This window comes from Orcinus orca, chromosome X, assembly GCF_937001465.1.
Source record: "Orcinus orca chromosome X, mOrcOrc1.1, whole genome shotgun sequence".
NCBI lineage: Eukaryota > Metazoa > Chordata > Mammalia > Artiodactyla > Delphinidae > Orcinus > Orcinus orca.
The window spans coordinates 116,392,820-116,419,469 of NC_064580.1; the positions used below are offsets into that span (position 1 = coordinate 116,392,820).

Sequence of the window (26,650 nt, forward strand, 5' to 3'; positions counted from 1 at the left end):
ATGGGGTTTCTATAGACATTTAACAATTGTATAGGCTAAAATGAATGAAGTCTTGTTCTTCACTTGAAATTATTCTCATTTTCATCTCTTCCTACACTTCTACGCCTTCCCCCATCTGCTCTTCTCATCTCTTCTCACCTAGCTTAGAGCACTAACCCCCTAGGTGTCCTCCCATCAACAGTGCACTTCCATGCCCTGTGCCAGTACTTACGCTCACAGAGGATGCCCATCTTCCTCTTCTCTGCTTAGACAGCTCCTCCTCATCTTCTAAGAGTGAGATCACTGCCCCCCTCTACCAGGAAATCTTCCTGGATCTTCCAACCCAACTGGAAACGTCTCTTCTCTGGGAGGGAGTGTTGAGTGTAGGGGAGGAAAGTGCATTTTGGAGCTAGTCCAACCTGGGTTTGAATCCCAGTGATGTTACGTATCAACTGTCTGGCCTCAATTTCTCTGAGCCTCAGTTTCCTCGTCTATAAAACAGAGAAAATAATTTCTATCTTGCAGAGCTGTTGTGAGAATTAAATAAAGTCATGTATATAATGTGTCTGGCACGTGATAACAACTATCATTACCATGTAGGTCTTGAGTCTCCTCTAAGGCTGATATGTTGCACAACCACAGGGGGGTGTCTCCATGAATACTGCGCCTTGCAGTTGTCAAGTGCACAACTTGCACATGGTAGTCCAGGTCTAGTATTGATTGTTTGCTAAGTTACTTATACGTGTTTTAGTGTTTAATAATCCATAAGCTTCTGAAGAGAAGATGGGGAAGGGCAGTGCTCGTTCTCTTGTACAGTCTTGTTTACTGCTACTTCTCTAGCCCCATCTCTCACCACTGTCAACTGCCCCCCATCCCAATTGTATTGGATTAAACTACTTGTGGTTTCTCTGATGGCTGCAGCCCCAGTCCTCAGGTCTCTGAACAGGCCCATTCTCTGGGTTAGAATAGCCTCTAGCTCCCTAGGCTTGTTTACTTGTCTCTTCCTGATTAGACCATGTTAGTCTCGTTCACCATTGCATGCTCAGCATCTAACATAATGCCTGGAACATAGGATGAGCACAATAAATGTTTGTTGAATGAATACATTGTTTTCAGGGATTATTACCTAGTTTTCCTCAAGAAGGGGCATGAGATTTTTAAATGAACAGCTGTGCTTCTTCAACTATCATGACTGCAATAGACTGGATGTTTGTGCCCCTCCCCCCAATTTCTATGTTGAAATCCTAACCGCCCAATGTGATAGTATTAGGAGGTGTGGCCCTTGGGAGGTGATTAGGTCATGAGGGTGGAGCCCTCATGAATGGGATCAGTGCCCTTATAAAAGAGGCCCCAGAGACCTCTTTTGCTTTCTATCCATCATGTGAGGACACATGTAGTCTGCAACCTGGAAGAGGGCCCTCACCATAACCTGACCATACTGGCTCCTTGATCTCGAATTTCTAGCTCCCAGAATCATGAGAAATAAATTTCTGTTGTCTATAAGCCACCTAGTCTCTGGTACTTTGTTATAGCAGCCCAAACAGACTAAGACAATGACTAAATTACTAATGTCTACTGTAATCCTTTGTGTATATTATCATGTACATTGTGCTAACATTGTCTGCTTCTTAACAAATGTGTGACCTTGGGCAAGTTTCTTAATCATTCCGTGACTCAGTTTCCTTATTTGTGAAATGGCTATAGTAAGAGTATTTCTCCCAGGGCTGTAGTGAGGATTCAATGAGATGCTTCTACTATTTGGAATGGCCTCTCTCAGATCAGCCCAGGGCTGGCTCCTTTTTCACATTCAAGATTCAGTTCAAATGGCAAATTCACAGCAGCTTTCCCTGACCACTCTGACTCCTTCTCCAATTTCTCTCATATTGCTTTGTTTTAAGCTCGTCATGGCATTTGTCGCTGTCTGATTTTCTCTTTGTGTACTTATGTATTTGTTTACTAGCTGTGTGACCTTGATTTCTCTGAGCCTCAGTTTCTATTCACTGCCATATCCTCAGTGGCTAGAATATAGTAGCGCCCAGTGAATATTTGTTGAATGAACTGACTTACCTTCCCTTTCCGAGTCTTTGAGAACAGTAATGGATAGCTAGACTTGGGTGAAAATTTTCTGATCACATAAGTCGGGGGACAAAACTCTTTGCAGAGTGCTATCAGTCTATGGCTAAGTATAAGACCTAGCCCCTGGCCTCAGGAGCTTACCATCTAGTTGGTGGGATGTGAGTTGAGTGATTCCTAGAACAACTGGTGGATTATAAATCACTAGTGCAAATTCTGCCTTCCGTGGAAGTGATGGATCAAACTAAGAAATTATGTGGCTAAGTGCTAAGTTGAGTAGTGTAGAGTCTCAGGGATATGGGTAGACAGACGGAGGGATTCAGCTGGGGGACCTTAAAGGAGAGAGAAGTCATCCTAGAGAAGGGACCAGACACTAATGTTGGTAAAGCACTTAGAAGAGTGTCTGGCCCATAGTAAAAGCTATGTGTGTGTTTATGAAATAAAAACACCCAACTGATATTTTTATGCCATCAGGACTTCCCTGGCAGTCCAGTGGTTAAGACTCCGAGCTTCCACTGCAGGGGGCGTGGGTTCGATCCCTGGTCGGGGAACTAAGATCCCACATGCCGGGTGGCACGGCCAACAAAGGGGGAAAAAAAGATACAAAAATAGAAAACAGCTTTGTTCATGGAATTACCATGGGCTGCTCTTTTTGAAAAGCACGCATAAGAAGGCCACAAGAGCACATATTTGTCTGATATTAGTAAATATTATATACCAATTGTAGGAAGAGCGTCAACTGGAGACCCCAAACCTAAGGATCACATGGACGCAATCTGATCATCCAGACGAAGACACCATTTCTCAGAAGTATTAACAGAGGAAGACGACTGCATGGATGGGCCTCCTAAGCCTCTGCTTGGTGATGTGGGCCCTGCGTCTGCCCTTCCTCGTTGAAGACACAAGGTGGACAATCACGGTTGGGCCTTTGGCTGGACTGTGATGAGGTGAACACCTCATAGCATGTCTCACCATCCTGGGTTGTGATGGCTCCCTCGCTGGCTACTTCCCTGGAGCAGGGCATCGTGAACCACGGGGAACGTTGGGGGGCAGTGCAGGACACTGGGATCACGTACTTAGACGACGTATGCTTGGGAGCATAGTGCAGCTCGGTTCTGTAGAGAACCACGTCCTGAGAGACTGCCTTGGCCGTGATGCCACATTCCGCGACACGGTAGGTGAACTGGTAGGCATAGGGCTGAACATGGTTGGCAGGGCAACCCAGTCCCAAGTGTAACTCATGAAAGTGCACATATACGTCATTGTTCAACATGTAGGGGTGTACGGTGACCATGAACCAGTCTATGGAGCACAGTACAGTTATCGGATTTTCTCCGGAACAGGCCAAAAACACAGAGGTGAGGAAGACTAGCCCTCCTATCAAGTTGAAAACTTTCATCCCGGTAGCGGATCAGGTAATGACTCTCAGGAAACAGGAAACTGTCTGGTGAGGAGTTCTAGAGCACAAAGAAACACAAAAGGAAAATCGTCTTATTTCCTATTGAAAGTTCAAACACGATCATTTTTTAAAAACAAAAGACCATTCCTAAAGCATTAAAAAAAAGAAGCTAAGAGAGTAGAACTTAAATGTTCTCACTAAAAAGAAAAAAGAGAGAGGGAGAGAAAGGCACTCCTAAAGCAAGCTCAGGGCAACATGTGAAGTGAGGGATGTGTTAATTAACCTGATGGGGGAAATTTTTTCACAGTGTAAACGTATGTCAAATCAGCACGCTGTATACTTTAAATCCCTTCCAAGTTTACTTGTCAATTATACCTCAATAAAACTGAAAAAAAAAGAATAAAAAGCAAAGGAAAAGATCCCTGTGAAAGAGAACTGAATTTTGATGTCATTGTTGGAACTCATGTGTTTCTAGATGACTACAATGGCTTCTTTAAGTGACTTTACCATATTGTTTTGGTATAAAACACAAATCCGTCACATACAGAATGAGAGTCTACGCCGATCTGGAGTAGCATTCCTTTGTGTGCAACCCCAGCCAAAAAGAAAACAAAACAGTTTTCATGCCAAACATTAAATAAGGTGACAGGAGATAACAGTCTAATTCAAGCTGACAGCACTTTCCTCCTGAAGGCCCCAGTGTCCTCCCATAGACCATACTAATGAACCCTTCTCTATTGCCTTCTTCTTTTGGTTATCAACAGATTTAATTAAATGAAAACCTACCAAGAAATTGTGGTTTATTCCCAACATCCAGATATTGAAATTTTGCCAAGTGGCTCACTTAAAATGATCAAATGAATGCTTCATAAATGCCAGCAGTAGCATCGTAAGCCATTATGACCAACAGCCATCATGACCTCGCAAAATAGCAAGATTGCAGAGTGACAGGCAGAGCAGTATGGAGGAAAAAAGAGTCATGCTAAGAACAAGTGTCTAAAACAGTTTCAGAAGGGGTACACACAAAGGAAGAAGGAACAGGAATATCATCAAATATTGTTCAACTCAGTTTTCATTTTAAAAGTGAAAATGAAATAAATCAAATAGAAAAGTGCCTAAAATTTCAAAGGAAATGTCTATGCAGGGTTTTACTCTTGTTCCCTGCTGAATTAAGTAATCCTTGTGTAAATGAATTCATTCTTTGACTAATATTTATTGAGCGTCTACTATGTGCCCAGCACTGTGCTAAATAAAAAGCATCCCAAGACAGTTCTTTCCTCCCGTCTTCCTCAGTTGCAAAAATGTAGCTCTTTCTCTTCCTTTGATACTGATGAATTTGCTGCACTCTTTAATGGAAACCATGGCGGAGGAGCCCACTAGCCAGGTGCAGTGGCCTGGATGAAGTGCTTTGTTTTCACATCAGCACTTGATCTGGTTGGTACCCCTGTCTCTCCCTCTCTCCTTACTGACTCCTCATTCTCTTGGGGATGTTGAGGTGTAAAGAGAAGTCTAAGAGGTCTCCCCGGCTCCTTCCTTGCCTCTTTGTTCTGAAATGGCTCTCTTAGGACTGCTTTTTTGTTTTTCACCAGCAAAAAAAAAAAAAAAAAAATAACAGAAAAACAGCAGGAGCAGCAACAAACCGAAAAACCCAGCCCTCTTACCCCTCCAAAAAACCAACCAAACAAAATACGATGATGACGACAACAGCAACAAAACCCAAGTTAATTCGGATGCCAGCTGGTCTTGGATAATGACTCAACAGTTAAATAAACAAACCGCTTGCTCTGGAATGATGCATATTTGCTGAGGTTCCTTCTGGAAGCTGAGATCATCACTCCATCGCTGCTGCACTATTGCCTTGGTCTCAGGAAGACCACCTTGCCCTGAGCTTGCTTTAGGAGTGCCTTTCTCTCCCTCTCTCTCCCTCTTTCCTCCTTCGCATGATCTCACAGCCTGGACCTATTTGCCCTGAACAAAAACCTCCCCTTTAAGTAGTTCCTGGAATAGGTCAGGGAAACAATCCTTCCACTCCAATTTTGTTGTTCAAACCCCAGAACTGACACCAAGTTTAAGGGTGTGCTCCTGTGCAGGGAGTTAGCCATGTACTTCCTCTCCATCCCTCGGTCATCTTTCCTATTGTCTCTCCTCCTCCTTCTCATGGTTAATCCAAAGAGAATGATAAAAAGCCCAAATTCTCTGAGAAACATTACAGTTGTCACCCAACGAATCATTTTAGACTGCCTCACTCCCACTCTCACACCCACTTTTTGAATTACATTGCACTGAATCAGTCTTTTATATATATATATATAAATTTATTGATTTATTTAGTTAGTTTTGGCTGTGTTGGGTTTTCGTTTCTGTGCGTGGGCTTTCTCTAGTTGTGGCGAGCGGGGGCTACTCTTCATTGCGGTGCGCGGGCCTCTCATTGCGGTGGCTTCTCTTATTGCGGAGCACAGGCTCTAGACGCGCAGGCTCAGTAGTTGTGCCTCACGGGCTTAGTTGCTCCGCGGCATGATGGGATCAGACCAGGGCTCGAACCCGTGTCCCCTACGTTGGCAGACAGATTCTTAACCACTGCGCCACCAGGGAAGCCCTGAATCAGTCTTGAAGGAAGGGCTTTAGTAACATCACTGAGTTTGGGGGTTTATTTAGCACAAATCTCCAAACTCAGTACAGAATCGGTTTCCTCTGATTTTCTTGTAGCCAGGGAGAGATTGCCACAAGATTGGAGCAATAAGTGTGTGTGACAACATACCTTTGAGCTCAGATAAAACTGAAAAATGAAGTCAGTGGGACCCAGGTTTAAGACTGCATCTCTAAGGTGGGAGGGAGGAGTTGGGAGATCAGGGGAGAGCAGAATGCACTTTCTAATGAGCTTGCTAACTCCTAGCTCAATGCCACTCTTGGGGAGTTGCTCCCTTTTGCTGAGCACAGGTTGTCAGAACTGGGCAGCCTCCCTTCCCTGCTGCCTGAATTCCCAGGGAAAGGTAGAGGGTGTGTGTGGGTGTGTGTGTGTGGGTGTGTGTTGAGGGATGGTTATAAGTCATTCACAACACAGTGTAAACTCATCAAATCAGCTGGCTTTTCTAACATCCAGCTGAGATGTGTTGGCAGAATAGGACCTTGGACTTGGATGGGGAGGGAGAGGGTTGGCTCTGAGAAAGAGGGCTGAGGGGCTAGAGATGGGAAGGGGGCGCCAGAAGAGAGGGTTGTGCAGTCTGCGCCAAACTGGAGGTATTTTTAGCCATAGTTGGGGCTGAGCCCAGCATCCTGGAGCTGAGGGAGTTGAGGACTGGGGAAGAAATAACTGCAGAGAAGGGAGCGCTCACCCTGGGACTACTGTCGGGCTTCCCAGAGGCAGCTGGGCTGTTAGAAAGCAGGTCTCAGGGTTTGCATTACCATAGCCCCATTTTGGCCTGATTGCAAATTATCCTTGCAAAGCTCATAACTTCGATGCCTTTGTATAGCCAAGCAGGGCTATTGGTACCTACAGTCCTGAACTGAGCTATAGGGAAGCCAGCGAAACCAGAGCTGCTAATGACACCTGGATGCAAAATGTTTGCTTTCCTTGCAGCTACAGAGTACAGTAGCTTTCTGTTTTTCTAAATGTGGTTTATGCATATACATTTTCCATTAGTTTTTTTTAAAGTTTTCCTCCTTCCCCTTAAAAAAAAATTCCCTAATAAGCCTAATTCTTAATACATTCTTTACGTTTTTAAAAAAAAACAAAACATGAAACGTTTCATTCTGGGAATATGAACTCTATTTCTTAATGTCTTACAAGAAAGAGATTGAATATTGGTCTAAACACAGAGCATTTTTAATCTCAGGGAAAAAAAAAGACTTTTTAAGAGAGAAGTAAATTAGTTTTGTGATGTTGGTGAGTGAGTTGAGACGTGTAACACAAATCTCCTTGAAAGCAGACAGATTGTTGCCTCTTCATCTCCTCTGATGTCGTTAGAGACACATATGAACTCTTTGCGTGGGGAATGGGGAGGGGATTAGCTAAACATTTCCACATCTGGTTTGAGAACAGTTTGGAAAAAGAATTCACTCCATAGGCTCCTGGAAGCTTTTGGGGTCGACAGTTATTTATTTTTAAAATTCAGTATACTCATGACAGCATAGTTATCATTTGTATATTGTTTTCCCAGAATCTTGTTGTCAAAACAAAAGGAAACAGAGGGGAAAAGGAAACTCCAAAGCAGTACGCAATTATCTCAGGGAAATATAACTGTCAGGGCATTGATTTGCAGCAAAGTTTGTTCACTCTCTTGCAGCTGATTTGAAGAAAAATGAATCTGAGTTGGAATAAAGATTCCTTTACAAAATAAGAACAGAAGAAAGAATCCTAACACTCTGTGGACCCTTTAGTTTAGAAATTCAAATAGTCACATGTTGACTTTGCCCAGCCAACTATCTCAAGGTTTGGGAGCCTTTTAAAATCGAGGCCCAGTTTTAAAGAATTAGTTGGTTCGCTGCTCTCAAAGAAAGTGAGGATTGTGATTATACTAATGATGTCGAAGGGACATTAAAGTGAGTTAGAAAATTAAATTACTGCTTTTGTAGAATTTACATTCATTCTAAAGAAATCTGGGCCCGGTTTCGTTTTCCAACATAGTGAAACACGGTGTTAAAGTAACCACACGTTATTCATCGTTTGTCAAGGAAGAAGAATTATGAACTGCTAATGCTTAACAAAGTCCATTCTCTCAACTGAGGAAAACACCTTGACTCAACCCTAGGAAAGATTTCATTCAAATTAAACTAAAAAGTAATCATTAAAAGTGTTTTTTTCTGTTTTTCCTGCTTTTCAGTAGAAAAATTGTAGGAAAAAACTGTAGAAAAATTGGGAGATATAGAAAAGAAAAAAGAAGAAAACATTCTCCGATCTCAGAATAATCACTGTTAAATTTCTGGTTTATATACTTTTAGTTTTGTGGGGGAGGGGAAAAGTCTATATACATATATATGATCCAAAGTCATTTCAGGAAAAAAAAAAAGGGTAAGGCTTTTTGAAAGCTGTTTTTAATTTTTGACATTGAATTTGAAAGCAATCAAAGCATTATTTTTGTTTGGGCCATCTGGTTTTGTTCTTATAATCTGTTAAGCTATCAAGCATAGTTTAAATGTCATGGTTCATCTCCTGCACAAATAAAGGTTGCGAAATAAATAAGAATCCAAGCTCCTTGTAAGAGAGAGAAGTTTTCGCTGGGTCATTAATTTGGTTACTAAAAGGTGAGGAGTCTGATGTGAAATCAAACCATAATCAGGCTATGCAACAAGGGTAAACCATCCCCTGACTGAACATAAGTATTTCCAAATAAATACAGAAAGCTGTACTTTAGTGGAAATGGCAGATATCAGGTCATGGGAACTCCTTCCTTTTCGTGCAGAGAAGCTGAATTAGTTTAAGTTTTAAAGTTGAACGAAGGGATGCATTTCATAATTTCCATAAAATGTAAGGAAAATCCCCAATGTGTGCCCCTAATCCAGTTTATGTTTTAATTTAATAATTTATTTGAGTTTGATTTTTCAGAAAGTGACACCCTTCGCCACAAAGCCCCAGAGTCCCTTCTCATTTTAAAAGACAAGGTAAGTTTGTGTCTGTGCAGAGCTTGCAAATCTGCAGCAGCACGGCCTCCTTTTTAACCCATTAGTCGTCTCCGGAGGGCTGCCCAAACCAGAGGAAGGCCCCTTCGCCCGAGATGATTTCCGGGTGTTACCATCAGAAGGCAGAGGTCTGAATCAGACACTCCTTCAAGGGCTTTGACACACCTGTGTCAATAAATGAGGGCTCAAGACGGCTTTCGAAAACGGTCAGGCACATTCTTCTCTCCCTTTCAAAATTGGGATTTTGGGGTACAGGTTTTCTTAAAGTGAGGTGCATGTATACAGTCACAGCTGAAGGATGGCTTAAATCCAAATCAAGCCACAGTTGACTTTACAGCCTGTTTGGCTGATTTCTACCTGACTTGACCAATCTGTGGCTCTCCCAAGCCCAAAGCTACCTTGTGTATGCCCCACCCAGAATGTGGCCACTTGGTGCGTCGGTGTACACCCGGACTGAGGCCATTCAGCATATCTTGGCTCCTGAGGGGGAGAAAAGGTTCCTTTGATAGGAAGGCTGTTGGTCGTTGTTAGGGAACTTACAATTTGGGAGGCTTGCCTGCATATTGCAATAGGTAAAGAGGCATTGTTCTGAGGCCAGGACATTGTGGGAAGAGCAAATCATTCTCTCTCTCTCTCTCTCTCTCTCTCTCTCTCACACACACACACACACACACACACACACACACACACACAGATGGACAGATGGACGAATAGATAGATACACACACTAAGAAGAAAGGAAAGCCCAAATCTATTTCCTGCTGTTGCCCTGATCCTTACTATTTTTCCCCATCCCTTAATCCTTGGACTGTAAATTGCTTAGGGAGCTGTGTCCTGATCTACCATAGTGTCTGGTACATGGTAAGTACTCAGTAAATATGTATTGACTAAAAGGATGAAGGAACCACTAGAAATTGTCACCTTCCACTGTTCTTGTCCAGTCCCTAAGGGCCTGAATCTAGTTACTGGCTAAATCTCTCCTCCACTCCTTCCCCAAACTCCCAGTTGAAGGCCTGCGGTAGCAGTGAAAATTTTCTTGGTAGAAAGTGTAGGGCCCCTGTCAAGGGTCCTGCCCACTTACCCACCTGCCTGCCTACTGACCTCACTGTTGCCAAGGACTGTATGTCGGCCCAGCCTAATGGTACCCACTGCCCTCTTGATTAGCTCCTAGCCAGTCACTCCAGATGGAGCCAGCCCTCCTTGCGCTAACTCCCCAACCCTGGTCACTATCCTCCTTCCTTCTATCAAGCAACCAAACACAACCAGTGTCAGCACACCTGGATTTAGCAGTAGATTCACAGGCTACCCCAACTCTTATGGTCTCAGGTAACTGAACGAAGTCAACCTCTAGACAGCAGACAAGGTGCAACTCTCCTCTGGTCTGGCTTTACATGGGAGGAGAGAAGAAATTCCTAAGCCCATGCGGCCCAAGTCCAGGCAACTGAGAGACACAGCATCATGAGAACAGGAAGTCTCAGGTCCACAAGGTACTGAAGAGTCATGGGTGCCTAGAAGGGGCTTGCTGGAATCACTGGGCTGACTGAGGCAAGTGGATACAGCCCCCTGAAGTCGCCCGTGGATGGATTCCCTTGGCTACAAGGAGGAACCAGACTGCGGGCTGGATGTCTGTTCCTCCTGAGAGCACATCTACACGTCCACTACCAGTTCCAAGCACAGAGGCACAAATCAGAAAACGCCAGAGGCTCCCGGGAAATCAGACGCAAGATGGGGTAAGTCTCCCCCAGTGCAAATTGACCCTTGGCTCACCCCGGGCCAGGCTTGCCCAATCCACTCTGCCAACTCCAGACTGAGAGAGATCCAGGCCAACTCCAGGTTTTGTTTCAACATCCCCCAGCCTGAGTGCTCCCCAAAATGCTTTGAAGTTGACCCCATCTCCACGTATGCTATTGTATTTCACTGGCGGATATCACTCTCCGTTTCTGCCATCTGTACCTTTCATATAACAAAAGTTTGACTTTGGGTGTGATAGGTCCTTATCTCAGCAATATCAAAATACTTGGGGCAGAGCATCGGCGTGGTACCTTCTCCACGCAATTAGTATTTTGTTAAAATGATACATAATAGGTTGAACATGAGCTCGTCATCTATTATAATGTATATATGTTGAAAAGTAAATATATAGGGCTTCCCTGGTGGCGCAGTGGTTGAGAGTCCGCCTGCCAATGCAGGGGACGTGGGTTCGTGCCCCGGTCCGGGAAGATCCCACGTGCCGCGGAGCGGCTGGGCCCGTGAGCCATGGCGGCTGAGCCTGCGCGTCCGGAGCCTGTGCTCCGCAGCGGGAGGGGCCACAACAGTGAGAGGCCCGCGTATCGCAAAACAAAACAAAAAAAAGTAAACATATAGCATATAAATAATGTTAAAAATAAATATAAAAGGCTGACCTATTATTATATCTGATAATATATACATATGTGATATATAATACTATTAAAATATATATTAACAACAAAAAGAGGAGGGCCTCTCCTCCCTGGCAATCTATTTTCACCTTAACAAAGAATAAAGGACTCTTTTCTGAAATTGTATTCAAGGGTCGAGCCTCTGAACTTACATCATTTGGATATATATATATATATATATATGTATATATATATACACACATATATATATATGTGTGTGTGTATATATATATATATATATATATATAAAATTGTGCCCCCTCAAATTCATATGTTGAGCTCCTAACTCCCAGTACCTCAGAATGTAACCTTACTTGGAAATAGGGTCTTTACAGAGGTAATCAAATTAAAATGAGGTCATTTGGGTGGGCTCTAACCCAATAGGACTGATGCCCTTACTAAAAGGAGAAATTTGGACACAGAGGGAAAACGATGTGCAGTCACAGGGAGAAGACAACCATGTGACTGGGGTCAAAAAATGCTAAGGATTTTCAGCAAACACCAGAAACTAGAAGAGGCAAAGAAGGATCCTCTCCTAAAGCCGTCAGAGACAGAGATGTCTCTGCTGACACTTTGATCTTGGACTTCTAGCTTCCAGAACTGTGAGAGAATACATTTCTGTTATTCTCAGAATAACCACCCAGTTTGTGGTCCTTTGTACAGCAGCCCTAGGAAACTAATAAATATGTTTTTCCAACAACTTGAACAGACACACATGTCTCCTTCCCGAGATAAGAGCTTGAAACGATGAATGTTCTGACTGTCTTGCTACAACATTAAATCCATTTGGGATTACGAAGATGATGACTAACCAGGAATGGAGACAGGAAGTTAGAAAGAAGGGAGCCTGTCTAAAGGGGTGCTGGTGCTGGTACTGGACGCCTGCAGGAGAATGGAGTTAGGGAGGGAGATTATAATGTAACATCAGGAAGATTTTCCTCACTTTAAAAGTTGTCCAAAAATGAACGGAGAAGTCCGCTGTAGAACTAAGCATCTTTGGTTCTCTGCAGGCCTTCTGGTAGCGTCTGGGTGGTCACTCGTCAGGATGGCTGGAGAGGGAATTCCTGTCCTATGTGGGAGGCTACATTAGAGAGTCTTGAAGGCTCTATCACTGAATGCTGTGCGTGTGTTCCCATGCATGTGTTCATAATATATTATCACAATTCATAATGTGGTCATAATTGTGTATCATAATGTGGTCATAATGAGCGCATATATTATGAACACAGGCAGGAGAGAACACACACACACACGCCATGCAGCTATGTATATAGGTCTTCTTGACATATACGAGACTACACAATATTGCCTCACAGGGACCTGAGCCCTAAGCCAGGTTTTTGTTGTGATTGGCGCTTACTGATATTCATGGCAATGACAAGGGCAAGGTGCCAGGGGAGAAGGGAGGGTGAGTCACAATATAGACATAAATACTCAGAATGGGGCTTACTGTCCAGCTCTGAGTGATGGGGGCTGACACGGCCTTTCCAAGCAGCATGATCTCTGAAAGCCCCGCACTGGGAATTCTCCTTACAAACTTCCTGCACTGAATGAAAAGCCTGGGGCTCTGCTTCTTGGAACTAGCATCACAGTTATGGGGCAAGTGCTCAAAAGTGTAAATATTCTCTATTTAACCTAGAAAGGACCGGTAGGAACAACTTTTCTTCTCTGTTTATGCTTCTTTGCCATGTTCTAAGCAATTGCAGAATCCCAGGATTTTTGAAAGTTTGTTTCAACATATATAAGTCACGTATGGCAATAAATCTCAAATTTTTTCTTTAATTTGGATATCTATTCTTTGTACACAGACACCCCTCCCATAGAGTGTGTTCTCTCCTGTTATCTCCCTTGATCCTTTCAGCAATCCTGGAAGGTCCTCAAAGACAGACATCACATGTTAAAGCTGTGGAAATGGGGGCCCAGGAGGGTGGAGAGACTTTGGGCCTCAGGCCTTCCCATTAGTCTGCCTGGCTTCTCTCCCCCTTTACACCAGATACAAAATTGTAAGATATTATGGTGAGCACGTCATTGTGGAAAGGAAGGGAAAGTCCTGAAGTGGTTTGACCTATGGACTACCGCTCCAAGATACATGGTGAAGTCTGCATTAGTGCTGGCGGCCAGGTTATTTAGGAGAGGGGCAGAATTGACTCTCAAGCTCAGCCCAGGGAGCTGAGCAAACCAAAAGTACAGAGGGGGCTCTGGGAGCGACTTCCCACAGCTGAAAAAGCTGAGAGTAGCTCTAAGGTGGCAAATGGCAGTGAGGGGCAGGGACGGAACCTTCCAGAGTAGCCCAAGATTTGAAAAAGACAAGAGGAAGAACGAGTATTCACGGGCTGGAGAGGGCAGACCCAGTTAGACAGCAGCTGAGAGTGTCATTTGTGCTTCCCCTGTCACTTTTTAAAGTTTTCTTTCTACTCCTAAGTTATGGGAACGAAGACAGAAACCGAGTCCGCCCATTAGACAAGGCTGCTCATCAGAGGCAGCTGTCTGGTGTAGAAACTGAAATTCCTCTTAAGAAGGAAGGAAGGAAACAAACATTTATTGAGACGTTGGGCTAAGCGGCTTTACTTGCAGTATCTCACTGAATCCTCACAGCGACCCTGTGTGGGAGGTACTCGTAGTAATAGCCACGTTTTCCAGAAGAAGAAATTGAGGATCAGATAGGTTAGGAAACTCACTAAAGACACAAAGCTAAAGTGGCAAAGACAGGATTGGAAGCATCTGTCGTGCTCAAGGAGCTTCCATACTTTTCTTTCTAGTATCTGCCAACGCTAGGAAAGTAACATAGGGAAGGTGTTTAACGGAGAGGACATTAAAAAAAGAGGCATAGATTGTTTATGGGGATCAGAGTCTAGGACGATGGCAAGGTAAGGAAATTCGTAGCTTTTTAAGCAGGAAGAATGGAGAGAACAAGGCAATAAGTGAGAGGCAGAAATTCAGATGCACTCAGAGAAGATAATTCTAGATCACTGATCACTCCTTGTATCTTAGACTTCTTAAGAGCAAGCAGTCATTCCTGATTTCGATGGAATACATTTATTCCATGAGCTGCATGCAGACGCAGAGCATAGCACACCTCAGGACATGCTGTATATTCAGGCCTTCCCCATCTGTTTTGACAAGGGAAGTGTGTATGGTTTCTGTACAAAGTCGCCAAATATGGCAACCCCAAATTATGAAGAATGGCCTGCAAGCTCGCCCCTAAAACCTCTATGACTGGAAAAAGGGGACCACATATTCTCAAACTCTTACATTCTTTACAGAAGTGGGGAATCACATGTTCCTAATTCCACCCCAAGGACAGAGATTGTGTCTCTTTCTGATTTCATCATGTCTTTAAAAGGAATGCTGAGTTTCTTTTACCAGGCCTGGATGTTGTGAAGCTCCATGCAGGGCTCGGACAGGAGGCGGGAGGGAGCAGACATCCGAAAAGAACTTCACATTAGTTCCATGTTCTAAACAACTATTGGGCAACTACTGGGTTGCCCCGGTGACCTGACAAAGTTGGGTTTTCACAAACATTTCAGTACTCACTTTAAAAGAAGCTCACGTGGTGAGTGTAAAGAAATCAGCGGGGCTGGGGTGCCCTGGTTCCTGGTCAAAGCCACTAGCTCGGGATGTTGGAGAAAGGAACTGAGCTGATTTCCCCCGATAATACCATCTGGCATTCCCCCAGACTCCTCATGAAGAATCTTATAGTGTTTGAGCCATGCACTGGCTCATAATAAGAGTTGAACAACTGTGGCCCTCACCTGTTAGAAATCAAGACTGGGCTATGAAACCCAGCAGGGCTGACCCATCAGAAGGGCCTGACCATTTTGTGTGGAAGGCAAACCTCTCCTAAACCCGGGGATTAGCGTGTTCACATTGGGACAGTCACTGAAGCAGGTGCTTATTCTCCAGGGGGTTCAGAGTCATTTTTTCTGACTGCCTAGAGGTAGAGGCTGAAATAGAATAAGTCCTCAAGGGCATGACCCCGTACAGGGGATTGGGAGATAAGGGAGACAATTCTTGTTCTGCGCTTCCTTGGAAAATGGAAAGAGAAACTCTCGGCCCAAAATGGCAGCTGCCCTGGCGTTTGTGCTACAGAACGAGGGGGAAGGAACTGATTAAAGAAATATGAAGGATTGTCCTTTCAAGGGATATGGTCATTTGGGACACATCCCTCACTAGGAATGTATGTTTAAATTCTGAGTCTCTAATTAAGCAACACTTTCAAAAGGGCCACCTTATCATCATTTATAAAATAAACTGATTTTCAGGAAGGAGGATTTTTCCCTTCCTTTGAGAGATCTTGCTGGTGGGAGATTGTCAACCTGGGAGGCATTTTATTTTTCAAAAAAATCAAGTTTTAAGTAGCATTTGTTATTTCTAAATACAAGAATTTATGTTTTTACTTTCTCTTCTTAAGATTCCACAAGCCTATAAGGGTGACTAGAAATTTGGTGCCAGTAATCTTCTGGTTATGACTCCCCCGATATGGACACGCCCTTGGGATTTCTAGGCTAATTGGATATTGGGGATAATAAGTGGTCTTGGGGAGGAGATTACGGAGGAGACAGTGACTTAGCTCACCTTACAGGACAGAAATGGGTGAGGTTTATATGGACAGAAAAAGGGTGAGAAGAAAGTCTGAGGAAAGACTCTTCAAAATAAGGCCATGAAGGGCTTAAGGCAGGATAGTCTAGTGGCTGAGTGGCTTTGATGTGTCAGAGAGACCTGGAATAAAACTGTACTCTGTTTTTACATGCTGGGTAACCCTGGGCATGTCAATTTCTAAGCATTGCTTTCCTCATTTACAAAATAAGGAAAGTAACAACAACAACAATAATAATACTTCGGCCGCACCGTGCAGGGATCTTAGTTCCCTGAGCAGGGATCGAACCGGCAACCACAGCAGTGAAAGTCCTGGGTCTTAACCACTGGACTGCCAGGGAATTCCCTAAAATCATGATTCTTGAATACAGAAACTCAAACTGTGCAGAAACTCAATTAAACAGGGCTCATAGCACATTTAGAAGCTCCTAATCTATGTTCATGCTGATGTCTAAACCACATTCTGAGTTTTTTAAATGCCTGGGCATTGGAGATAGACCTAAGATTGAACTGGGGCTCTGTTGCTTCCTAGCTGGGTGACTTTGGGCAAGTCACTTCCCCCTCCTGGCCTCAGTTTCCTCATAAAAAAAAAAACAGGGCCAGGTATAGTAACTACCTCTTGGATTGGAGGGTTGAATGAGGTATGAGAAATGGGACATCCAGGGCATGGCGCAGAGCAAGTGCCCGATAAATGGGACCTATAGGCTAGGTTTGGGCAGACAGCCTGGCTGTGGGCTTCTTTCCACTCGCACCTCCCTCCATCCCCACCTCCCTCCACCCCCTTGTGAGTCCCAACTAGACTCCCATCAATCTGCCACTCTCCCTGGGGGGTTGCCGGAAATTCCTGGCGCGGATGTCTCCTACAGGGATGAATTTTGGATATTCCTCCATCCACCCTGTTACCACTGAATTATGGGGAGAGAGAGAAGGAGAGAAGACCCATTGAGAGGGAGAGGAGAAAACAAGCGTCTTCTGTATACTCCTGCCCTGGCTAGCCTAGGCTTATGCCTGAAATAGGTGTTCGGTAAATACTTGAGGAATGTATGTACAAATGAATGAAAAAAGAGAGGTGGCGGGCAGGCATCCGGGAAGGCAGAGACAGAAATGAGAGTCGTGGCCAGCTTTTCCTGATGATGCACCCGCAACAGCTCTCTATCACGGGGCCTCCCCAGGCTGGAGACTGTGGCCAACCCCAATCCTCTCCTTCCTCGTGCACACGTTATGTGCCATGCCTGCCACGCCCCCTCCAAGACACCCAGACAGAAGCTTGGGGGTGGATCAGGGCTCCCCACTTTGGGTTCAGAGCACCTGAATCTCTCAGCTGTGGACAGAAAACAGCTTCATTCCAGTGCCGGTCTCAGGAAGCTCCTCCAGGGATGTCCAGATAGAATCCCATCCATCATTTTGAGATTCCCTTCTTGTCCTGAGGCTGAGCAGGTGGGGGACCAGACGACAGATCCCCTAGCCACTTCCAATTCTCATTTCACACATGCAAGCAATATGACTACCAGGTTTTGCTGTGAGCATTGCGCAAATGAGCGAGGACACCTGTACACACAGGTGGATCAATGCGAGTGCCGAACATGAGTGCCGAACCGTGGAAAGCACTGAGGCGGAGGATTATGCTTTTTACAGGCAACGCCTTAAAACCTTCTGTGCCATGGTTTCTCAGTGCCTTTCATAAGCTCAACTTCTGTTCTGACATGTGTTTCAAATAAGGTTTCCTTCCATAAAAATCCCACTTAAGGACACACATGCAGGAATGTGCATTTGGCTTTTCCTGGGTGTGAAATATTTTATTTGATGTGCTGATTTTCAAACTACAGTGCTGGAAAATTAATATACACTTAATTGCCTGGGTGACAACCTCTCACCACAGAAGCAACAGTGATTCAGATCCTGAATCCTTGATTCTTGACCCCTTGCTCCCTGTGAGTCCCAACCTCAATGTCACACCCAGTCTCCTAGCGCCCACAAATTCTGCCAATGACACATAAAACCAGGCCTAACATCTCAAAAAAAACAAAAAACAAAAAACAAAAAAAAAAACTCGCCACCAACTGGAAAAAGCGTGTGAGGATTCTACCCTACATGATGTGATTGAAAATTAAAAAAATGTTTTAAAGAGAACCATTAAGCCAGGCCTTTCTAACCCATGAAACTTTTGATTGGTTCCACATTCACATCATCTCCGGCTCAGTTTGGTTCTTGGGGCCTGACTCAGCAAGCTTTTGTATTATCTCATTCCACACATGCTGAGGGTGAGGGGTGTCACTAAGTTGCCCTTTTATCGTTAAAAAAACATATTGGTGAAAACCAGAACTGACTTCCAATGTGGGCAATTCCAGCCAATGGGTCAGCATATGAGCCCCAGGGAGTGTGTGGAGGGGACCCCGAGGCGGAGGTAATTTTGGCCTGATGGCAGCTGGCTGGGCAGCTGGGAGAGAGCAGCTGCAGGAGGGGACTGCTTCCACGGAGGGTAGATTTAAAGTTGGACTTCTGTGCAGAACTGTTCAAGTTGACCTGACTCTGGGTCAAATTCTATCCCTCGGTGTATGTTACCAGCTTATGCTTTGACATGAGATGCATAGCAGTGGGGAAGTGAGCCAGGGCCGTAACAAGGACCCTTGCCTACTTCCGGAGTCACAGCATTATTGGGGAGATGTCAGGGCCCAAAGGTGGCAATTCTTATGTGACCTCTTTCCCTTCAACCCGATGTTTGGATGGAACTTAGTGTTGAGAATGTACCGTCAACAGGGCTCTCATTTAAAGTTTAAAATGTCCTTTCATAACTGTTGGAAAGGAGGTCTGTATACATAGAGAGTATCTAGGATTTGCCCATTTCTGTAAAAAAAAAAATCCTTCCTGACTGTAAATCCTGCACTCTGTAAATAATTTTTGGGTCCAAGAAGACCAACGACTCACATTTTCTTACCCCACTGCCCGCCCTGCTTCTGGAGCCCACAGGAGGCAGGGAGGCATCAGCCAGGGAGGGGATGACAAATGGATGCAAACAGACATATTTATTTGGTAAACAACTCATCATCTTCTAAATTTTAAAATTCACCGTAAGCAAATACAAGCGCAGGCTCCCTTTGAAAAAATGTACAGCATTTCCCTTAAAGCGATTCGGTAACTGCAGGAAGGCGAGAGCGACGTTCCACCCAGGTGCGCAGGACGGCAGACCCGAGTTTGGGAACAAAGTCTCAGCTGTTCAACCTGAGGGGCCACGAAGCAAGCTTTGAGTTGGGCTGGAAAGGCAGAGTGGCAGGGCAAGGAGAGAGACACCAGCTGCCAGGCCCCTTCTTTCCAGTAGAATCCAAGGTCATCTGACCACTGGCTTTGTCTCCGTTTCTCTCTCCTCAGCACCCCTAACATTTACTCCGCGCTAACGATATGCCCAGCACCACACTTAGGGCTTTCTGAGCCTTCCCAAGTTTCCTTTCTCTCTCACTTCATTCATGTGCTACTTACGATGGCCTCTGCCTGTCACGCCAGCTTATTTAGGAGACCCGCTAGGCTTCAAGGTGGCAGGCGGGGTGGGGAAGGGGACAGGCATTAGCATCAATGCGGTTGTCCCTCCCTTTCCCCTTCTTAACCTCCAAGCTAGAAAAAGAAGCAAGTTTCATGCAGAATGAATCAACTGCCAACACATTCCTTGGTTTTATGAACTGGTACCATTTTCGCCTGCTTAAAAAATGGGGTCAAGCCTAGAAAAAAGCGCAATGTATAAGGTTCTGGTACTTGTATCCTCAGAGAACTTCGAATAAGGTTCATATACAAAAAGTAGCCTCCTAGGAAAGTGTTGTAAAATGCACTTGAGCAGATTTTCACGGATTATGATTTGACTAGCCATTCCCAGTTTGAGCTGTTTTGCTGAAAACGACTCTCAATTGGAAAACTCGGTAATATCTGTATCTTGCCTGTATTTTTTCTATAACCATCTCCCCTGTTCTGTGTGTACTGGAATTAGACTCTCTTTGCAGTGAAGACCGAGGTGATCTCAGGAACCTGCGGGTGTTTGGTGATCGCCAGTTGCTGGTGAGTAAAGGACCACTCCTGAAACCAAACAAGAGCGGAGTGGACATGGGCCTGGGCCAGGCGTTGGGGGAGGCCATTGTGAGAAAATGGTCTGACTAGAGTATGATGGGCAAGGGGAGAATACTCAGGACGCAGAAAGCTCAGGTTGGAGGAAGGGAGGAGAAACTCGGCATGAATTCAATGAAGAGCAGTAGAAAGCAGAAGGGCACCTTGGGAAAAAGTTGACTTACTCGGGGGCCCAGGGAACCAAGATAATTCCAGCCCTGCAGGCGTGGGAACCAGGGAGGGTTGAGCAACCGCTCTGGTGTCAAGTGGCCATGAGGAGTGCAGTGTTCATTGTAACTTGGGAATTGCATGTGGAACTCAGCCAGCAAGGACCTGGTTTCCCCTAAGGGGCTGGGGGTTGGGGGGAGCCTGGGTGGCCTGGGGCTGGATCCTGGTATATTGAGAAGAAAAGGCAAGCTTATGTGTTAAAGGCTAAACAGGTTGGACTTGTCCCTGAAATGTACTGACATGGAACATCTGCACCCCCTTCCAATTCCTCCCACTGGAAAAATCTGGCTTCCTTGCTGACTGGTGGGGAGGGGGGTCCCATGTGAGTGACAGAGAATGGAAAACCCGGAGAAGCATGGGAAACAGTATTTGGGTTCTAAGGTCAAAGTCTAAAGGAGACTCTTTTCTCAAATCTTTTGTGCTCGCTCAACTCAACTCAGTTATTCCTGTGGGGGAAATAAATAAAGGTAATAGAAACCATAATTTTTGATCCCTGCCTGTCCTTATTTAGCCTGGGCAGGCACTCTAAACTAGCACATGGTTCCATCAACCCCTGGGCTCTACTGGGTGATCTGGAGGGATCCTTGGTGGGTGGAAAGAAACCCCCTAGAGATGGACACATTTTCATACATAGCACCTACAGGGCCTGGATTCCATGAAAAGAATGTACAATGGGCCCCCCAAACTCAATGGGTAGGAAGCCAGTGCTTTATTACCATTAGCCCATGGACTTGAACAAGTGCTCTTTATTCCAGAGTACCTCCATATCCATTCAGTCTTATCCAATGTGATAAGTGGGATAAGTAATGTTTTTCCTATTTTCATAATAGAGAAAATAAATATAGATCAAAATTTATTTTCCTTAATATGATTTTCAGTAACTATGTTTAATTCAGTCAGGATCTTGCTACCTTCCCCCTTCCATTCATCCAACAAATATGTACCGAGCACCTTCTTTGGACGAGCAAGTGTGTTAGATGCTTGGCGATATACGAAAGTGAACTAAGACGGGGTTCCTACATTCATAGAGTTTACAGTCCCAAGTGGGAGATGCGTTAAATAGATAAACTCATGCATCATTATTTAACATTCAATAGTTAATCTCAAAAACGTGTAGCTAAAATTGTGATAAATGATACCAAGGTCAGATTCAAGTGCTGTGAGAGTGTATAACACAAGGATCTAACCTAGTCTTGGGGTCTGGCTTAGGGCCTCCCTGAAGAAGGTCCATTTCCACACCAGTTCTCAGACTCTGAACTGGGGCTGCAGATGGGGAGATAGTGAGCACATGTCAACAGAATGGCCAAGACCAAAGCTACAGAACTGCAGCACAGGTCAGCACAAGCCTCTCCCTGCAACTCTTATCAGGTTTATCTTCCTCTCTTCCCTGCTACTCTTTCCCCTACGCTGCCACCAGCCATCACCTTCTCCCCTCATCTGAGTACAGCTCAGGTGGGTCTCTACCTTTCATCTTTGAAAATGAGTCAATAGAGGCCGGAATCCCATAGCATGAAAAGCCCGACATCTAGGATATGTGTGTATGTGCTCAAGTGTGTGTGTCTTGTAGATGTGGGATAGTAATGATAATATTTAAGAAGCATTGCTTTAGAGACTGCCACTCCTCATACACTGCCACAAAATTGAAATCACCTGTGGTGCTTTTTGTCAATTTGTCTTTCGAATCCTAGGGAACTGAACCTAGAATGTTTGCAATTAGGGGTGGTGGGGTAGGGGGACTGGGGAGCGAGGGGGTGGAGATCTTGGTGCAAACAATTTTTGCCACTCAAGATAATACCCTTGAGGTCCATCCAAGTTGTTGTCCATTCCTTTTCATCATACCCACAGTTTGCTTCACTATTCACCTATAGAGGGACGATTTGGTTGTTTTCAATTTGGGGCTATTGCAAGTAAAGCTGCTATAAACATTCATGTACAAAATACATTCATGTACAAAGTACATTCATGTACTTTGTAGGGGACATTAGTTTTCATTTCTCTGGGATAAATACCCAGGAGTGATTGCTGGGTCCTATGGTAATTGCATGTTTAGTTTTATAAGAAACGGCCACACTGTTTTCCAGAGTGGCCGCAGCATTTCATATTCCCACCCACAATGTCTGAGAGTTCTGGTTTTTCCACATTCTCGCCAGCATTGGGTATTGTCACTATTTTTTTTTTTTTTTTTTTGCGGTACACGGGCCTCTCACTGTTGCGGCCTCTCCCGTTGCGGAGCACAGGCTCCAGACGCGCAGGCTCAGCGGCCATGGCTCACAGGCCCAGCTGCTCCGTGGCATGCGGGATCTTCCCAGACAGGGGCACGAACCTGCGTCCCCTGCATCGGCAGGTGGACTCTCAACCACTGCGCCACCAGAGAAGCCCTTGTCACTATTTTTTATCTCAACTGTTCTAATAGGTGTGTGGTAACATCTCATTGTGGTCTAAGTTTGCATTTCCCTAATGGTTAATGATGGTGAACATCCTTTTGTGTATTTACCATCTGTATTTCCTCTTTGGTGAAATGTATCTTTATGTCCTTTACCCATTTTCTGATTGGATTGTCTGTTTTCTTAACTGTTTTAAAAAAGTTCTTCATATATCCTAGATGTGAGTCATTTGTCAGATGTGTGGTTTGCAAATATTTTCTCCCACTTTGTAGGTTGTCTTTTCATCCTCTTAACAGGGCCTTTCATAGAGCAAAAGTTTAAAATTTTGATCAGGTTCAATTTATTGATTTTTCCTTTTCTGTATTGTGCTTTTGGTGTCAGGCCTAAGAACTTTTTCCCTAGTCCTAGGTCCTGAAGATTTTCTTCTATTTTTAAAAATTTTATAGTTTTAAGTCCATGATCCATTTTGACTTAATTTCGGTATAAGTTATGAGACTTAGGATGAGGTTTGTGATGATTAATTTTATGTGTCAACTTGGTTAGGCCGTGGTGCCCAGATATTTGATGAAACACAGCTGAATGTTGCTGTGAAGGTATTTTTTATTTTTAGAGAAGATTAACATTTAATTCAGTAGACTTTAAGGCAGATTACCCTCCATAATATAGGTGGGCCTCATCCAATCAGTTGAAGGCCTTAAGAGAAAGATTAACCTCCCCCAAGGAAGAGGGAGTTTTCTAGAAGACTACCTTCAGATTAGAGCTGCAATATCAACTCTTCCCTGGGTCTCCAGACTGCTGGCCTGACTTGTAGATTTGGACTTGCCAGCATCCACAATCACATGAGCCAATTTCTTAAAATAAACATCTCTCTTTCTCTCTGTATATATTTAAAATACAAATGGAATTCAAAGAAGAAAGGTGGATAGCCTTTTCAATAAATGGTGCTGGAGAAATTGGATATATGTATACACACACACACACACACACACATATATATACACACACATTCTTTCTATATACACACTGTCTTTCTACACACACACACTCTATTGGTTACGTTTCTCTGAAGAACTCTAATACAAGGTTCGTTTTTTGCCTATGGATGTCCAATTTCTCCAGCACCATTTGTTGAAAAGGCCATCTTTCCTTCATTGAATTGCATTTATACTTTAAAAAAATCATTTGAATATATTTATGTGAGTGTATTCTGGATTCTATTCAGTTCTATTGGTCTATCTGCCTATCCTTCTGCCAATACCACAGTCTTTTTTTTTTTTTCTTTTTTGGCCACACCGCGTGGCATGCAGAACTTTCCTGACCAGGGATCAAACCGTGCCCCCTGCACTGGAAGCGCGGAGTCTTAACCACTGGACCACCAGGGAAGTCCTTTTTTTCTTTCTTTCTGTCTTTTTTTTTTTCTTTTTCCACAGTCTTGATTAGTGTAGATACATAGTAAGGCCAACTGATTCCTCCCACTTTATTATTTTTCAAAACTGTTTTAGCTATTCTAATTCCTTTGACTTTGTGTATAAAGTTTAGATAAAATTCTACAAAAGTCTTGCTTTGATTAGGAACTATCAACCTGTATATCAATTTAAGGAGTATTGACATCCTTACCATGTTGTGTCTTCGTAACCAGGAACATGGTATGCCTTTCCATTTATTTAGATCTTCTTTGACTTCTTTTTTAAAAAAAAATTTTTTTTTAGCCATGCTGTACAGCTTGTGGGATCTTAGTTCCCTGACTAGGGATCGAACCTGGGCCCTTGGCAGTGAAAGCGCCGAGTCCTAACCACTGGACTGCCAGGGAATTCCCCTCTTCTTTGATTTCTTTCATTAGCATTTTGTAGTTTTCAGCATACAAGTCTTATGCATATTTTGTTAGATATACATCTAAGTCTTTTTTGAGCAATTATAAATGGTATTGTATTTTTGATTTTGGTGTCCATGTATTCATTGTTAGTATATAGAAATACAATAGAGTTTTTATGCTTATTCTGTGACCTTGCTGAACTCACTTATTAGTTTTAAGAGTTTAAAAAATAGATTCCTAAAATATGACACAAAGGAACTTATCTACAAAACAGACTCACAGACATAGAGAACAGACTTGTGGTTACCAAGGGGAAGGAGGAAGCGGGAGGGATGGATTGGGAGTGTGGGATTAGCAGATGCAAACTATTATATAGAGAATGAATAAACAACAAGGTCCTACTGTATAGCACAGGGAACTATATTCAGTATCCTGTGATAAATGGAAAAGAATATGAGAAATAATGTATATATATGTATAACTGAATCACTTTGCTGTACAGCAGAAATTAACACAACATTGTAAATCAACTATACTTAAATAAAATGAATTAAAAAAATAAACATAGATTCCTTGGGATTATCTATCTAGATCATCATGCCATCTGCAAATAGAAAAAGTTTCATTTCTTCCTTTCTAATCTATATGTTTTTTCTTTTCTGTCCTTATTCTACTGACTAGAACTTCTAGCACTATGATGAATAAGAATGGTGGAAATGGACATCCTTGCCTTCTACCTGATCTCAGGGTGAAAGCATTCAGTTTTTCACCCTTAAATATATTATTAGTTGTAGGGTTTTTTGGTAGATACCTTTTAGCAAGTTAAGGAAGTTTCCTTCTATTCCTTGCTTGCTGAGAGATTTTGTCATGAATGGATGTTGAATTTTGTCAAATACCTTTTCTGTATCAATTGATATGCTCATGTGATTTTTTTCCTTCAGCCTGTTAATATGGTGGTTTACATTGTTTGGTTTTTAATACTGAACCAGACTTGTATACTTGGAATGAACCCCACTTGGTCATGGTGTATAATTCTTTTATATTGCTGAATTCTACTTGCTAATATTTTGTTAAGGATTTTTGCATCTACATTCATGAGGAATATTGGTCTGTAGTTTTCTTGTACTGTCTCTATCTGGCTTTGGTATCAGGGTAATACGAGCTTCATAAAATGAATGCGGAAATGTTCCTGCTACTTCCATTTTCTGGAAGGGATTATGTAGAATTGGTGTTACTTTTTCTTTAAGTATTTGGTAAAATTATCCAGTAAAACCATCTGGAACTAGAGGTTTCTTTTTTGGGAGTTTTAAAGTTATGGAGTTAATTTCCTTAATGGTTATAGGGCTGCAAACTCCATTTATATTGGGTGAGTTGTGGTAGTTTGTGTTTTTCAAGGAATTGGTCCATTTCATCTAAGTTTTTAAATTTATGTGTTTAGAGTTGTTCATGGTATTCCCTTATTATCCTTTTGATATCTGATCTGTAGTGATATCTCCTGTTTTGTTCCTGATATTGGTAATTTGCTTCCTCCCTTTTTCTTTTGTCTGTCTTGCTAGAGATCTGTCAAGTCTATGGATCTTTACAAAGGAACAGCTTTTGTTTCATTGATTTTCTTTATTGTTTTCCTCTTTTCAATTTCACTGATTTCTGCTCTTTATGATTTCCTTCCTTCTTCTTGCTTTGTGTTTATTCTGCTCTTCTTTTTCTAGGTTCTTTATGTGGGAGCTTAGATGACTGATTCGAGACATTTCCTCTTTTCTAATGTATGTAACTTAGTATGATAAATTTCCCCCTCAGCATGGCTTTTGCTGTGTCTCACAAATTTTTAAATGTTGTATTTTAATTTTCAATTTAGTTCACTGTATTTTTTAATTTCTCTTGAGAGTTCCTCTTTGATGTATGGATTATTTAGAAGTATGTTGTTTAGTTTCCAAGTGTTTGGAAAATTTCCTGTTATCTTTCTGTTATGGATTTCTAATTTGATTCCATTATGGCTAGAAAACACACTGTGTATGGTTTTAATTCTTCTAACTTTGTTGAGGTTTGTTTTATGGCT

At 43.2% G+C, this 26,650-nt stretch overlaps 1 protein-coding gene across 1 annotated transcript; it reads right to left on the reverse strand.

The window, feature by feature from the left end:
* Positions 1-2,750: 2,750 nt before the first annotated feature.
* On the reverse strand, positions 2,751-3,517 carry PLAC1 (placenta enriched 1). The gene has a single exon (XM_004286787.4). It carries the CDS (start codon positions 3,449-3,451, stop codon positions 2,900-2,902), a length of 552 nt encoding a protein of 183 aa, XP_004286835.2. The 5' UTR covers positions 3,452-3,517; the 3' UTR covers positions 2,751-2,899.
* Between the last annotated feature and the right edge of the window lie 23,133 nt (positions 3,518-26,650).

Coding starts and splice junctions, on each gene's coding strand:
- PLAC1 (XM_004286787.4), bottom strand. CDS start 3,451: ATGAAAGTTTTCAACTTGATAGGAGGGCTAGTCTTCCTCACCTCTGTG.